The 16,637-nt window shown below is 49.5% G+C and overlaps 1 protein-coding gene across 2 annotated transcripts in view; it reads left to right on the top strand.

Annotated features, from left to right (window-relative positions):
• Positions 1 to 1,160: 1,160 nt before the first annotated feature.
• RNF220 (ring finger protein 220) overlaps positions 1,161 to 16,637 on the top strand; it is a 224,927-nt gene continuing 209,450 nt past the window's right edge. The window contains exons 1-2 of one of the 2 annotated variants that reach the window (XM_045897854.3): positions 1,161 to 1,383; positions 7,826 to 8,567. In XM_045897854.3, coding sequence (XP_045753810.1) covers positions 7,943 to 8,567 — 625 coding nt within the window. In that variant the 5' untranslated portion in view covers positions 1,161 to 1,383; positions 7,826 to 7,942. The remainder of the gene's footprint in view (positions 1,384 to 7,825; positions 8,568 to 16,637) is intronic. The other variant, XM_045897855.3, reaches the window with a different exon arrangement.

Raw genomic sequence — 16,637 nt, 5'->3', positions numbered from 1 at the left:
GCAGTAATAGCAAGAATGAGACTCTGAGGGCTCTGTGTTTTTAGAGAGACAGTTTGTAATCCTATGTGGTTCTTTGCTGAGTGGATTATCAGTATGTACCCAACCCCCCCCCCCCCCGTTTTTTTTTTTCAGATGGGAAATCTGAGGTTTCAGAAACTGAGCCATAAACAAAGGAATGATTTCCTAAACCAGGATTAGATTTTGGTTGGGCTTTGCTTTCAGAGCTAGGAGTACCTGCTATCCTAGACTTGTTAACCATGTTCCATGGGCAAATTGCAAAAACCCTTTCAACCTCAGTTTCCTATTTTATATATAAAATAATGATAATATTGTCTCCAGAATTAATCTAAGGATTAAATGAGGTTATGTAAAGGCATTTAGTCCTGTAACCTGGCTCTTAGAAGACACTCAGGGAATGTTAGTTCTCCATCCATTTCCCCCTATTTATCTTTCTGTCCTTGGTGAATTAAAAAAAAAATGATATAAAATGATTTGAAAAAAAGAACTGCAATATAAATACCAATAAAATTTTTAATTCTTGATTCTGGGTGCTAAACTAGGCCCTCTCCACCATCTCTAAAAGTTGTAGTTTTATTTATATTCATCTGTTATCTTATTGTTATAGGCAAAGACCCTGAGAAGCATTCCAGGAACAAAGCAGTAGGTAAGATTTTTCTGGAAAAAGGCAGAGTTCATGAGGGAGCCAGGATTTGGGGGGCATCCAGCTGCTGTGGGTGTCAGCCTTCAAGATTTACCCATTTACTCTCAGTCTTTTGGTTCAAGAAAGGAAGAAGAGCACCAAACCATCCATTGAGATCTCTCGGGGTGGGGGAGGGGGGTGTGATGAGGGGGAAATGTGAACAAAAGCAAGAGCTCTGTTCAGTTACCACAGTGTCCGGCGACCCCAAGACTTTCGAGCTCTTTCGTGAGGGCCAGCAGGTCTGTTCTCCAGGAGTGCCCTGGGTCTGGACTCCATTTCCCAGAGTCCCTTAGTGCCCTAATGTATTCAGTGCTCAGAGTGCCTGTATGTGTGTGAGTGTGAGAGAATGTGTGCGTGTGTGTGCGCGCGCGTGTGTATGTGTGTGTGTGTGTCTCCGAGTCCCTGGGAGAGTGGAGGCTCATTCACTGATTAGAGCCAGCGCTGAGAGGCAGCACTGCTCCTTCTCTCACACCAACCGAGTCTCTTGATCTGTACATGCAATCCCAGGCAGCTCGCGAACACAAACCCGGGGCCAGCCGCCTGCTGCTGCTGCCGCTGCCGCCGCCGCCGCCGCCGCTGCCTCCGCCGGCTCTGCGCACCCGGGACTTTTCATGCACCACACTCACCGCCTCCTTCCCTCCGTGTCCTGAAAAGTGCGACCGTTCTCCCAAGGAATTTCCACGGCAAGTATGGAGACCAGAAAGGGGTGTGGGTGTGTGCGCGTACACAGAGGGGTGGGTGCGAGAGCGGCGGGTTGCTCGGGAACCTGACTAACTTTCCGGGTCCGTTTCCTAGGGATTCGGGCCGCTCCCCCCGACCGGGGCAGGGGCTGGGACCCGGGCTGGCGCGTCTCAGATCTCCGCGACGGTGCCTTCCGGCATCGGTGCCCTGCGCGCTCCGCGCGCTGCCTCGCTCAAACTTTCCGTCTTGAGTTTTCCTTAATGTGTTTTATTTGGGGGGTGCGAGGGGGAGGGACCAGACGCGGGAATTGGACAAGTAGGGAGGGTGAGGGGACAGCCAGGGAAGGGGGGAGCAGGACTTCTTTTCTCCATCTTTTAATAAGCCCCGTTCCCACTTTGTTTGGGTCGATGGGGAGATAGCCCTGTCGCCGGGCTCCCCCGCGTACCCCGCGGTGATTTCCGGCAGGGCCCAGCCCGGGCGGTGCTCAGTGGGGAGCCCGAGGCGGCGGGCAGGATGGGGAAGGGGAGATCCTAGTGGGGAGGCTCCCCACCGCCCCCACACAGCACACCACCGGCCGGGTGGGGTACCCGCGCACCGCTGGGAGCCTCGGGCCCCCGGGTGCTCGGCTCACTTTTTCCCAGCGGGGGCGGGTGTGAAGGGCGTGGAGGGCGGTGGAGGTGGGGTGGGGGGGAGTCGCGGCGCGCAGGAACGAGGCAGGTGCTGGCACTGAGGTGGACCGTTCTAAACGCGACCGGTAAACTCCCTGCTCCGCCCGGCTGGACCGGCCTGGCCTTAGAGCAGCCGGACCCGTGGGGGGTCTCCCGGGATTTTCGGGGTCGGGACTCTAGCCCCGCGGTCGTACGGAGCCGGGCGGGAGGACCGCCGTATAGACAGCCGCGCGTGGCTCTTTTTGTAGTTTTATTTTAATCTTAGACCTGCCTTAAACTGAGTAACAATTTCTCTTTCTCCGACTTGAGAACAAAACTTTTCAGCGAGCACGCAGGTCGCCGCAGTCCTGCGGCCACCGCCGCCGTGCTCGTCAGCCCCTGCGGAGCGACCTTCTCCGCCCGGAGCCGGGCCCCGCCACCGCGGTCCCGAGCCTCCGGCCGGTCCCCCTCCCCAGCCCCGGGCTTTTCAGGGCTCGGCCTGGGCGTTTCGCCTTTGTGCTTTGTAAGGGAAAGCCTTTTCTTCCAGGGCACAACAAACTTGGGCGGAGAGCTTCCGTGTGGCCCCCCGGGCTCGGCCGCCTACGGCGGTGAGACCATCCGAGGGGATGCCCGGTCCGTCCTTTGCTCCAAGAGCCCCTCCAAGAGCTCGAGGCCCAGGTGGACCCCGGCCGGCGAGGGCGCGCGGGAGCCCCGAAGTAGCGGGGGCTCCGGCTGCCCGGAGGCAGAGGAAAAGCTCTCGTTTCCCGTTCGGAACGCGCTGCTTTTTTTGGGCCCTGGCCGTGGCTCCAGCGGAGGGCCAGGGCCCGGGCCCCGAGCCGGGCGCGCGTCGCACCGGGTGGGTGCATGGGGCGGGGGCGCTCTGTGTGGGGTTCATCCCTGCCTGGCGTGGCCGGGCTGGGCCGTCCGGGGTCTGTGGCCTGTGCCGCCTCCCTGCCCCAGGAACAGCAGAGAGGGAGGACTCGGGCTCTCTCTGCCCGCGGTGCCCACCAGCCACGTCTGGCCTCCAGACCCCGCTCCGGACTCGGCTTGAGAGGCAAAGGGAAAAGAAGGGAAAAATAAAGGGGGGGAAAGGGGGCGGGCAGTGAGGAAACGGCGGGTCAGACTGGAGGGAGCAGAGCGGCCAGGGATGCCCGGCCTCCTCCTCTGCGGGTCTCGGGGGTTCTTGCGGAAAATGGAAAATGAGCCGAGGGGGGAAGGCAGAAAGAGCGTCGAGGAAGAGATGCGGGAGTCCTCCGTTCCCATCCCTCCTGGCCCGCGGAAAGCCGGCAAAAGTGGCGTGAGTTCGCTCGCTGCGATCCGGGGCGAGGTGGGGGAAGGCCGAGGACAGGGCGGCGCCGCCCCGCTGGTGACCGACGGGGCCGGGCGCCCAGCGAGCGGGGACACACACCTGTTCTGCGAGCTGCGTCGTGTGCGGCGGCCGGACGGCGTCGGCGCGAAAGGCAGAACTCTCCCTCCCTCACCCTAGGCCCGCAGTCCCGGAACCGGGAGGGCCCGGTTGCCCCGCGCCGGCCCGCACTTACGGGAGCGCCAGAATCCATGAGCCCGGTGGCTGCCCGCCGAAGCGGTGGCGCGCGGCGATGAGACCCGGGTGACCCGCGGGGCGGGGTTGTTCAGGGGCACGAGGTCCTTGGACTTTGATCGAAGGCAGCCTTCCCCCAGCCCCTGTCCGGCGGGCCCTGCCCGGCTGTGGACCTGGGCTCCTTGCACTTGTCGGTTCTTCCCTGGCCGGCGCCCTGGTTCCCCAAAGTTACAAGCAGCTTGTTTCGTGCGGAGGTTGTTGGGACCTAAAGTATTCTTTGTGCAATGGCAGCCGAGAGCTGGAGGGAGAGGTCAGGCCAAGGAGCGGTGGGCTCGGCCCTGCGTTGGACCCAAGTTTTTGCAGGTTTCGCCTTCACCTCTTCTTCCTCCGTTTTCCCTAAAAGAGTTGCTTTTCCCTGGCTAAGACTCCTACCGGTTGAATTTTGCACCCGCTTAGCTGAGCTGGCAGCCCCGCAGCCCTGCACCCTTCGACAGGCCCGGCTATTTAGGATTTGCACCCGTTGGCCAAGCCCGGTCTGGGTCGGGGTCCAAATCTGGGACCGATACCCGGCCACGTCTGAATCGCAGGCGTTGGCCCCAGCCTTTGGAATAGTGTTAAGCTTATGCTTCCTGAGCTCTTGCATATGGTGGTAAAATTTCTGTTAGAGCGGTGTTTCCAAATACCCCCTGGGCATTTGGTGTGCGGGAATTCTCTTCAAGCGAAGAAGTCTGTGAACTTTAAAAAAAAAAAAAATTTCTTTCCTGAGTTCTTCACAACCCCCCACTACCCTGGCCCCATTTCCCATTGTTCTCTGCTTTTTAAGTTGCCTGTTAATTTTTTAAAAGTTTATTTATGCAAAGGAAAAATATCGTTTAATTTGTTCTATTATTTTAATTCCTGGCTTTTGGAAACTATTCAGAGACCACAAAAATGTCACCTGTTGTAATAAGCAGAGGAGTGTTGTGTGTGCGTTTTAATTGCCAGCAGAGTCGTAGTTTGGTGGGCGTTCAGAGCTAGGGCTCCGGGAAAGAGGCTTTGCAGCTTTTCTTTGTGGCAGTCATTTGCAAGTGGGTTTGGCTCCCAGCTGCAGTAGCAGCAGCGCCGCTTCCTTCTACGCCGATCCCAGCGCGGGTCAGGAAGCCCAGACCCTGGACAGGGATGGTCAGAGGCCGGGGTGGGAGATTGCCCACTCTCTGAGACTTTCTTTCTGGCTTTCGGTTTTTCAATGCGAAAGTGGCTAGTTCGCGCCGGAGAGCGCGGAGCGCTGCGCATCAGCTCAGCTTCAGACATTTTCACGTTCCAAACGCCAGTTTCTTCGTTTCATTTGTCTTGGTTCTGGCATGTTTAACCACGCAATTAGTAATCTCACTAATTATTCAGTTAGCTGGCGTTTTGTAATCACTTTAAACCAGGGTCGGGTGTGTGATTTAACAAGCAAACAAACTCCCACCCACACAGACCTGAACCAAACCCATCACATCAAGGATTTGAAAAATTTTAAACTCAATATTTGTTGGTTCCTCCGTCCAATCTCACTGCTTGCCAGACAATTTATTTAGCTTCGTGGATTGATCCCTCCTCCTTGTTTAGTTAATTCAACAAAGACTTTTTGCAATCTGTTTGGAGTTTGTCTGATGCCGTGGAAAAGTAGCTGATGATTTATTTGGTTGCTTTTCGATTTCTGTCTTCAGCCCTTCTTTCTCCTCCTTTCAGCGGGGATGTCAGCTGTTATTACTTCCTATTGATCCCTTTGCAAAGTGAGAAGTGAACTAAAATTAATGTCAATTCCACTGCTCGGATCAATAGCTGGAGTTATTTTAATCTGGATTTGCACGAAGTGCTAAATTAAAAAAAAATCAGCATAGAGGCAGAAAAGTAACAGTTACTTACTCTCCCTTTGCCTGGTTCTTTACAGTCACCCAAATGCTCCATCAAGCTGATTATCTTACAATCCATATTTTTTTAATTAAGAGGGTCAGTTAGTTTTCTTATTTTGGGTTCTGTGTTTAAACCCATGACATTTTGACATTGGGAGTGTATTAACTATAGATTTTCATAATGACTGTGGTCTGCTGAAGCCTCATCTATACAAGTTGTTAGTATGAGGAGGAGGTAAGAAAGAAAAGGAAAAAGAAAAAAAACACACTCCCCCTTCCCCCACAGAGACCAACGCCCACACAGTGGAGTAAAAGAGATGTGGCCTGGAAAAATATTGTTGATTTATTTTCAGTATAATGAAGTTTCAAATGAATAACCAGGTTTGAGTGATTCACCGTGTTCTGTTGGAGTGTCTGGTGCTGTCGCCAGATTACTAATTTATGAAACTCATTTAACATAATGAGGTGACCCAGGAAGTAAAAATAGAAAGTGAATTCTCTGGGCAATTGGTTATTTGGGGGGACAACATTCCACCCTTTATCCCCACCCCCACCCCTAGTGTATTATGTTTGTCCTTTTCTCCTGCTTGCCTCGTGTGATATTGCTTGAGAGACAAGTAGTTAGTTATTTCTGTTATGAAGAGCTGCTTAGAACCCTTGGAACAGCCCTGGACCCACTTTAGAGCGTCCATGTTATGTGACCATTAATCTGACTTGAAAACAGCCAAGAACAGGATTCCCAGACCAGACTTGTCAGGCTAACTGGCTGTCCTTGGCAGATCATTCCCTGCACTGCTATAACTTGACAGGAAAGTTATTTAAAATTTGGAAGAGAGAAAAATCCGTTAATGTGAGATACATAATCTGGTAATTTAGCAATGATGTCTATAAGGAGAGATGCCAAATGAGGAAGCAGTCTGATGGTGTGCACTCATCTTCCCAATTAATAACAGTCATTGACACGTCTGCTACAGGATGAGAGAAGGAAATACTCTCTTTGCACTGCATTAAGCCAAGGGGATTCATCTACAGTTTAACTGAGGCTTCTGTATTTGAGGGAATACCAAAGATACTCCATTATCTAGGTGTTTTTTTTTTTAAGGGAGGGGGCAAAATCTCATTTGAGCTATGACTCGATTTAAAGATTATAATTTGTAGCAGATGGTGATTTTTGGTTACACTTTGAGTTTCATTAAGTTTCTATCTAGTGTATATTTTTGAAGCTAATAAATTCTAGTATTCCTCTTATGTTATCCTGACTTTTGATATATAGCCCTTCTCCCACTCCCCCAACCCCCGACTCAGAATAAATTTTGAAATGGAATCAGCGGCTATGGAAATGTACAACCTAAATTTAAAAGGGAAATTGAAGGAAGTCTCTCCCAACTCCAATTTGTTCCAGGGGCCTTTATCAGACATCAACTCTGACTGGGCCCAATAAGCAGAGCAAAATAAGTCAGAAATTTTGTTAACATTTTGCTCCAAATGTTAATGGCAAATTCAAGGCTGTTTACAAATCTACTTAAGAGCGAGTGCATTAGTAACTAAAATTACCGATCCGTTCTTTGCTGCCCCTGGAAGACAGCCGCTTCTAGAGAACATATGCCAAAGGCACCCGTTATGGTGTTAAATATTGTCGGAGATGCCAGGCATTTTACTGATGAAGGTTTTGTTCCTTCTCAGAAAAGAGGAAACCTGTATGATTAGAGAGGGGCGTGCATCAAAAATAATATTGCTGTTGTCTCTTCACATAGCACTTTTTTCTGGAAATAGCCTTAGATGATACATGAAGATGTGTGTTGATGTATGTGCCAATGTGTGTGATTTATCCACACGTACAATTCATACCAACTAGCATGTACAGATGGTCTAGATGTGCTTGATTTAGGAATTTTTCAGCACCAGGGCGTTGTCAGGGGAGATGAAGAGAGAATGTGTTTGTGGGGGGTCATATAGGTAGAACCTTGCCTCTGTTTGAACATCAGGGCTGCCATGAGAGGTGTGTGCAGGTGGAAACCCTTTAAAATATAGACCCCACCTAATCTACTGGGTGACTTGGCCTTCCAAAGCTCATTTGCTCAGGGAATATTGTATTTGGAGGTTTTATGATTTTTTTTCCTTTGCTGGGCTCAGGCGCATTTCACCCGGAACGTGTAGGGACCAAAGTCAGCTACGCGTACATCACAGTAAGTTGTCTATTGATTTTCCTGAATGAAAATGGTCTGATGCTGCTGCCCACTGGCTCCTAAAGCCTGTGGTGTCTCTTGCCCGAGCATCTGTAAGCCAGAAGGATGGTGTTTCGATCACTTGGGGTTTCCCTTTTTTTCCTCCCCCCTTGACCTTCCTCCCCCCTCTTTTTTTCTCTTTGCTGTTTCCGCAGGTCTTAGAAGGCGATGATTCCCCAGTAATATCCCCTGCCCTGATCCAAGGTGCTGCTCGGCCTCCCTCCCAGGGAAGACTGCTTCTTGTGTGACACGAGCCTAAGAAAGAGACTCCGATGGACTTACACCGGGCAGCCTTCAAGATGGAGAACTCATCCTACCTCCCCAACCCGCTGGCATCCCCAGCACTGATGGTCCTGGCGTCCACGGCTGAGGCCAGCCGCGATGCTTCCATCCCGTGTCAGCAGCCACGACCCTTTGGTGTACCTGTCTCAGTAGACAAGGACGTGCATATTCCCTTCACCAACGGTTCCTACACCTTTGCCTCTATGTACCATCGGCAAGGTGGGGTGCCAGGCACTTTTGCCAATCGTGATTTTCCCCCTTCTTTACTACACCTCCACCCTCAGTTTGCTCCCCCAAATCTAGATTGCACCCCAATCAGTATGCTAAATCATAGCGGAGTGGGGGCTTTCCGTCCCTTCGCTTCCACGGAGGACCGGGAGAGTTATCAGTCAGCCTTCACGCCGGCCAAGCGACTTAAGAACTGCCATGACACAGAGTCTCCCCACTTGCGCTTCTCAGATGCAGATGGCAAGGAATATGACTTTGGGACACAGCTGCCATCTAGCTCCCCCGGTTCACTTAAGGTTGACGATACTGGGAAGAAGATTTTTGCTGTCTCTGGCCTCATTTCGGATCGGGAAGCCTCTTCTAGCCCAGAGGATCGGAATGACAGATGTAAGTACTTTGGTGTGAGCCTTCCCTACCCCCGGCAAACCCTGCCTCACAGTAGTGTTCAACAGGTCGCTGGCAGTTTTCATGCTCCTAGAAATGGGGAGGGCCAGGTACTTCCCGCTCAATGGCTGCGGAGTGCTAACATTTACTTGTCTCTTGTCGATGAGCATTGACAGTTCCGGGAGGACATGTTTTTCTGAAGGTATCCAGAAGCAAGTTGGCTCCACGCTGCCTCTCCCTGGGGCACGATTGGCTTATTCTCTGGGATTCTGGAGTGAAGAGGGGTGCTATATATATACTGGAGTGAATGTCATTTTATTAGAAAGTGTAGGTTCCTAGGAAATTTGGGGGGCCTGAAGAAACTCATCCATCCCTCCTCTCTTTGCTATCCTCATTATATTTCTCTGAGCATTTTTTTTTTTAGCTTTTCCATTGTATCACATCCAGTGGACTCCACGTGATTTTATTTTCCCAACTCTCAGCCCTTGTCCACATGAGGCTATTTTTCAGAGAAGGACAAAGGTGTCGTCAATCACCATAAAGCATTTCAAACAGCTGTGTTTTCCTTGCGATCGCAAGGCTAGAAAGCCGGCTTCTCTTGGGATTTAACAGGTTTGCTGGATGCTTATCCTGGGGCTCACTTTTAGGACTAGACACGGTTGACCTGTGTGACTGCTCCATATTTGATGTTCACAACAATTATTAATTTCTGCTTATGGAACAGTTTTCTCATGTTCTCCCAGTGCCTCGTTGAGCTTTGGTGACCCTCGCTAATAGTTGGAACTAAACCTTTATTTGGAACTTGTAGACCAGGAGTGCTGAACCCTGCAGTCTTCTCCTCTAATAGAATCAGAAAATAATTGTGTTCTGACGCTTTTGGGCTATGGGTAGGCAGAGCAGTTTTCTTCAAGCCTGGTGAGAATTTATGAACTGAGGGTGTTTTTCCACCCAACCCTTTGTTCTAAGATTTGCTTCATTTTATTTTCTTAAGAAAACTACATCTGAGGTTTGCTTTCCCCTCTTCTCTATTTTTTTGTGCTCCTGTCCTCTCTATAACCACCAACACGAATACCATTTTTTTTTCTCTTCTCTTTATGATGCCGAGGAGAGTAATAGAGACATTGCCGCTCTCTCCCGTCGGCACTGCTTCCTCAGGCTGTCTCCTTGAATTAGGCACTGTGTTAACTTTCCTGCGCTAAAAGGCATCTGCCTAAACCCAGCGTACCTTTTCAATAAAAGTCATCATAAAATCAACCTGCCTTGTAAATCCATCGCTCTTTGGTTTTGAAATATGTAGCAAGTGTGTCTTTTATGTCAGCGTCTGTAAGCCCGAGACCTCCCCACTTCAGGGACAAGCTGCCAGCACGAGTGCCCGTGTGTTCTCTCACTTTGCTTGGGCTCTTCTTCCTCTGTCTCCCCTTCTGGACAGCTGACGTGTGCATTACCATCTTGCTTTCCCGGTATACCTGCTGAAGACACTGGCGTTGTGTTGGATCTGTTGTGTTTCATTTTAGTGCAGTTTTCATTTGTCAGCGTGCAGGTGATGGAGGCAAGCTGTAATCTGACCTCTGGCTAAAGCTGGCCTGGGTGAGAGTGCGACGGATTCTGCCCCTTTTTGCTCCAAATACAAGTTGAAGATGCAAACCTCTCAAACCTAACGGTGCTGCAAAGTAACATCTGGAGATCAAGATTCCTTTCTTCTCACTCAACAGATCCGGCTGGTCTCCATTTTTCTCTCTTTTTAGCCCAAACCTGTGTCAGACCCCCAGAGCAGGAAGAAGCTTGTTAGTCAAGTCAGAACTCATAGATGTGTCTATCCATTCCCCCTCCGAGTGTCAAAGCCATAACTCTTCTGTTTGCTTGGTTTGCATTGTGTGGTGGTGCCATCCCCCATAGAGATGGATCCCTCACGCAGGAATACGCCTGGGTGGAGAAAAATTAAATGAGTCTATCTCCCAAAGTGAAATGGAGTTCTGACCTTGAAATTAATGAGATTCTGATCAGAAGAGTGGGGAAACTTCTTTATTTCAAACTGTAGTGTTATAGAAATTGGAACCCTTTTATTTGCTTAAAATATTCTTTCTTTAGAGAGTACTTTGTCTTCTCTTTTTTCTCTTGCCCAAACATAAAACCTATAGGCGTGTCTATGAGTGTAGGATGTTTTGCACAACCACATTATTATCTAGAGTAGCATTTGTGACTAATCTTTAACAAGAAACAAAGGTGCAAAGTGAAGAGGAGTCTCTTAGGCTGTGATAGCCCTGGATCTGGGCTCCTTCCTCCTTTTCTTTCCTTAGGTGGCAGAGCAGCCTTCCCAGGGCTGTACTGGGTAGCATTTGTGCTTTTGAGTTTGAGTTTTTGGAAGGCGGGAGAAACATTTTTCTGTGGGGAAGGGTTGAAGAGGCACTGTGACAAAGTCTGCAGCAGCTTTCTTGGCTCCTGTCATATGCCGACGTGTGTCGGAATATTTATGGTCTGTTTTATGTAAATACATATTTAAGGGCCGTTAGAAGGCCTGATTATTCCCACTAGATGCCTTTCAGGTCCTCCCTACAGAACCGTTTTGAAATAAGTAATATTTCTCAGATAATCGAGTGACAGTGTACAAGACTGCTTCCAAAGGGAGAGCTTAAGGGGCAGATGGGGCAGTGAGGGGGGTGGGGAGAAGAGAGAGGATAGAAAGTGTTCAAAAGAGCAAAGGAATAGGATGCAGTGGCTTTTGGTCAGATTGCCAAAATTAACTATGTATATTCTAGTTTTTTATTCTTAAAATTTAGAGTTAATTTCTGATGTGGTTGACTTATTTTTCAGTTCTCTTCATATAAATAAATTTTTCTCGTAAAATGTAAAAAAAAAAAAATGGTTTAATTAAATTCAACAGTAAAACTCCTAAATAGGCACTTAGCTTTAAGGGTTTTTTTTTCGGGGGTGGGGGGCTGAGTATGGGGGGGTGTGTGTGTGTCCTTTCCTTAGAGTAGAAGTTTTATGACTGAGAGGTCAATGAAAAATCAGTTTTACAATGGAAACACTGACAATTTTTACTGTCGCAGCCACCCCCTGCTCGCACACTGCATCCATATGCAGATATGTCCACATGTGAGAGCATTTGAAAGAGGGGCCTGCAGACATGGTGTAATGCACATGTGTTCTTTCCTTAAATCTGGGTGCTGATAGGCAGGATTTCTTTTGTAATTAAATATGCATTTTTGTAGACCAAAATGTAGCTATTTGGGTAAAGTATTGTCTCTCCTAGTAGATGATTTCCAGTTCTTGCCTGTTCACCTACCTGGCATCACAGGTGATCCGTGAGGTAGGTGTTGGGTTCTATGGAAAAAAAGAAGCCTTTACTCGACAGGACTGACTTATTTGCCCTGGAGAAAAGGAGAAGTGTTTTGTGAGAAGCCGTTCATGGAGGATGCGTAATTCCCCAGGAAGGGAACTGAGGTAACTCCTGTTTATTGTCACTCCCTGAACCAGTCTCCAAGGCTTCTTGTCCAGGGAAATGATGCTAAAATTTATGGACCAATTACGAATAGTCCACGTGTGTCTTACATATGAAGTGTCTACAGATATGTTTCCCAGGGCTTTTAAAATAAACATTTCCTCATTAAGGAAACTTTACAACAAAAGGGAAGATAAGTATTGTCTGCTGCCTTGTGCTAGAATCTATACATTTATTACCCCCTTAGCACCCTGGCTCTTATCATGTGTATTTCCTTGTACTCTGTTGGCCATCCCTGGGCCCAGATTCCTGCCTGGGTCATACAGGTTTTTGGTTTTGGGTTTTTTTGTTTTGTTTTGTTTTGGGTTTTTTTTGGGGGGGGGGGCAGCCTGCCAGTCATTCCACTCAGTCAGCCCAAATTGGAGTTGGCTATATGCATGTTCACCAAAGGGCTGAAAGGAACAAGAACTGTCCCAGTTGGAGCAATGACTGGCCCTGCCTTCTGATTCATCTCAGGGATGAGCACTGGGCATTGACCCTAGAGTGGCTCTGTTCCCTTGGCCCTTGCCTGTGTCAGGCAGATTCACAGGTAGGCAGGAAACGGGGTGGCTCACAGCAGTTCCTGGATGTTCTGCTTTGCTCTCATCTTTGATGTATTTGAAAAGTCATTCTTGAGCCCCAAAAGCCCTGAGTAGGAGATGGTATTTTGTACTCAGGGGGAGAATGTGTCTTTATAAAGGCATGTATCATCGAAGACCCTGTGTCCTAACAATCAGATCAGCTGAGCCCACATAGGCCCAAGGGCAGCCTGGAATGAGGAGTCCCAGCTACATCATGGGGGTGGTATTAAGGGGGATACTTCCCAAGGACTCTGGGACTGGAGTGGCCAGAGACCCTGACCTGGGCTTTTAGGAGAATTGCTCTTGCTGGGGAAAATGTTTGGGACAGTTGTCAGGTCACCAGGCTCAACTTCTGGATTGTAGCTGGAGCAGATGACCACCGTGAAAGGGCCAGCAGATCACCAGAGGAGATGGGTCAGATGGTTCCCTCCGTACTGACTGCCCAGAGCTAGCCCAGTTGTCGCTCAGCTGCTCCCCAATTTCTCCCGGAGCCCCTTTTCTCCTCCCTCTGGGGATGGAGGGCAAGAACTCCTGTGATGTGTGGTTGTTTCTGGTTGTTCACTCCCAGCACAGTCATGGAGACTCCTTTTCATGCTGCTGGGTTTAATTGTCTTGTTGGGATAAAGAAATGTTTGCACAGCTAAAGTGGGGCCGGGCTGGACGGGAGCAGTCCCTGATGGCTGCAGAGCCATCTGGCCTGGCTTGGCTTGGCTCATCGCGCCGCTCGCCCGCCGCCCGCCCGGCGGCTGGGCTCGCTCCCGCTCCCGCTCTCGCTGTCTTCCCCTGTCCTCGCTCCACGCCGCGCCGTTCTGGTCGGCGGCTGCCTCCTCGCGCGGCCGGAATGCCTAATCACCATGGTGAGAAAACGGACACCGCAGCCGTCCTCCCTCCTCGCCTCGCGCGCTCCCTCCCATCAATTGTCATGCAGAAGTGATCCGGGCTGCCGCTTCCTCGCGGCCGCCAGCCAGCCCCTCGCCGCTCCCGGCAGAAGGGTGGCTGGTAATTGATCGTTTGGGGGAGGGGCGCGGAGAGGCGCGAGGCCCGGCCAGGGGGAGGAGGGACCACAGAGCGGGCACCGTTGGCTCACTTGGAAAGGACCCCCAGCCTCCGCCACCGAGATGGCTTTCAAGTGGTTTCAGAAATGTTGGTGACCTCGCCGTCGCTCGGCCGGACTCGGAGGCTGCGGGAGAACTCCGGGCGCTGCCCCAGGGCCGGGCGAGCCTCGCGCCGCCGCCGGCGCCCGGGACCCGCGGGCCGGCCTGGGCCCCCGCCCCCCCCTCCCCGCGCCCCCAGGTCGCACTAGGAACCGAGTCCTCGGTCGGTTTCCTGTCCTGTCGTCTGAGCCGCAGAGGGAGTGTGGGGACGGGGTGAGGGGACAGGGAGCGAGTGTGACCCGGGAGGGGGGCACGCCCACGGGGGGTCGGGGTGATGGGGGATAGGGCGGGAAGTGCGGGTGGGCGGGTGGCGGTGTGAGGAGGCGAGGGGACCCCGCGCGGGCGTGGGGCGGCCAGCGCGCGGGGAGGGGGCGTGGGGGGCGGGAGTGGGAGGGGGCGTGGGGGGGGCGCGGGGGCGCGTCGAGGAGGACGGACATGTGTCCACGCGCTTCTGGAGCTAGCATTTCCCCCGGCACTCGACGACTTTGAGGTTTCTCCTGTAGAGTCGAAATGTTTTCCCCGTCTTGCTTTTCACATTTGTAAAACGTTGCGGGAGATGTTTCCCAAGCCCTGGGGTTCGTGAATCCGCAGGACGGCTGGTATTCGGGCGAGGCGAGTCTCGGTCGCCTCTGACGCTCTGAGGCTCTCAGCCAGCACAGCGGGGCTTGTTGAAGTCCGGGCAATTTCTGGAACTCTTCCCACGGGAAGTTTTCCGGGGCTGCCTTCCGGTCAGCGGCCCCAGGTTGGTGATTTGGTGGCCCTTTTTTGTTTGAAAACAAAAAACACACATTGTATCCTAATAACAAAAGTTGCTCTCCCTCCCCATCCCCTTTCCTCATTAGGCAGAAGAGGAAACTGAAAAAATAGAATTATATTTTTATATTAGTTTTTCTTATTTTTAACCCTTGTTAACTACATCCATCTGGTTAATAAATATTAGCACACACTGAAATGTATTCTTTGTAAATACTCGGCATTTGGAGTGACAATACTTTTAGTATAGTTATATTTTCATAATGGTTTTTCATATTTTTAAGTCTTATTAACCACATCCATCTGGTCAATAAATATCAGCATACATGTTGGAATGTACTCTTTATAAATACTTGGGATTTGGAGTGATGATACATTTTAAGTGTAAAATCCACACAATTGTAACACCAAAATTACAGTAATCTTTGGATTTGAATATTCTCTTCCAGCAGTTTAACAGCATTTCCCAGTGCCATTTCTCCCCAAAAACAGATGAACTGCAGACTTGAGGATAACTTATTGCTGTAGAGCAGCTAAAATGCCTTCACGTTTTAAAAAAAAATACCATTTAAATTGTGGCGTTTGTGGCTGAACAGAACCTACAAGTGTGTGCTGTGGGTGGGAATTTGTAAATATCTCTTTCTTTGGGCAAGGAGGAGAATTTTCTGCAAAAGAACTTTCACCTACTTAGTTTCTCTCTTAGGCCCTTTCCAGGAAAAGATCCTGATTTGGGACTATGGGTTTAGGGCTGGAGAAAAGATAGGCTGTGGTATGAATCAGCAAACCTGGTAGATGCTAAGTAAAAAGGAGGAATTCATTCCCTTCCATTTTTACCCAATGGATTAGGTTTTTCTATAATCTTAACCACAGTTTAGTTTTAGTGCTAAAAAAAATTTCCGGGGCATTGGTGCCAATCACATCGAAGGGTTCAGTAAGTATTAGTTGAGTATTAAATAAATTAATGGTGGTGATTATAATCTAATTTTTCCTCCAAGTTTTCAGCAGTTTGCCACTCTTCAGCATTGCGCTGGATAATATCTATTAGACTATGCTATCCCAAAGGTGTAGAGATCGGAGGAAAGAAAAGAATTTATTTATGCCTTGAGATTTAATAATGACAAAAGTAGGGAGGGAGTTTTTCAAGAGATATGTGAAATTGCCTTTCTCAAATATAGACTTATTGTCTTGATTATTTGGGGGTACCAAAAGAATCTTTCCTAGCTTAAAAAATAATTTAAAATTTGCTTTTCTCACCTAACACTCTAGAAACCTAAGATCAGAGGCTATCCCCTTCCCAAATGTTTTCTCACAGCATTACATTCCCTATCATGGAGTCCACAAATGCTGACCTGCTTTTGATGTGTATTTTAAAAAAAACAAGTTCCTACCCAGGTCTTGGTTGAAGCTGGAATCAGACAAGTGATGTGGGGGTTTTGTAGACACATATAACCATCTGGCAATTCAGACATTTGACCGTCAATTTTCTCTGTGGAATGTGTTCTGATTGAAGATGACCTAGAGGAAATGAAAGTTGTGTTTTTGGGGGAAGACATGGTGCTGCATCCAGTACATTCTGTTCAGCAGGCATGGAGCTTTAGGAAAGTCTAGAGCTATATGTGTGAAGAACGAACCTTTTGGTACAGTCTCATGAGAAATCAAGCCCAGTAAGCCTGAGTGTGACTCACCAGATGAGGGTTGTCTTTTTCCACTGAAATTCATTTGCAGGCTGAGACTTATGGCTTTGCATCCATCTGTGAGAAAGCTGTAGGGAGGGGGCAAGGGCTAGCCCTGGAGAGACCTTTGCTTTATTTTCAGGTATATGATTCCCATTTAGGTGCCAGCTAATCCTATAGTGCTCTCATTTGGCCTTGCGTTTTGGGTTGGTGTGATTTATACCAAGTCATTGTGGCCTAGCAGAATAAATGCCTGTGAGAGGAATAAATGTTGCATTTACGCCTTTGAGCCTCAACTTGAAGATGTTTCAGATCAAAGGTGGGAAGACAATATAACGTAGTAGTTAAGAGTTCAGCCTCTGGAGTAAAATCCTGACCCTTTAGCTTACTTACTCTGTGACCCTAGGCAAATTACTTGACCTCTCTGGGTC

This window comes from Mirounga angustirostris, unplaced genomic scaffold (genome assembly GCF_029215605.1).
Source record: "Mirounga angustirostris isolate CCGP_5_RB_7025 unplaced genomic scaffold, mMirAng1.0.hap1 SCAF_4, whole genome shotgun sequence".
NCBI classification, from domain to species: Eukaryota; Metazoa; Chordata; class Mammalia; order Carnivora; family Phocidae; genus Mirounga; species Mirounga angustirostris.
This window is presented reverse-complemented; position numbering and strand designations above follow the sequence as displayed.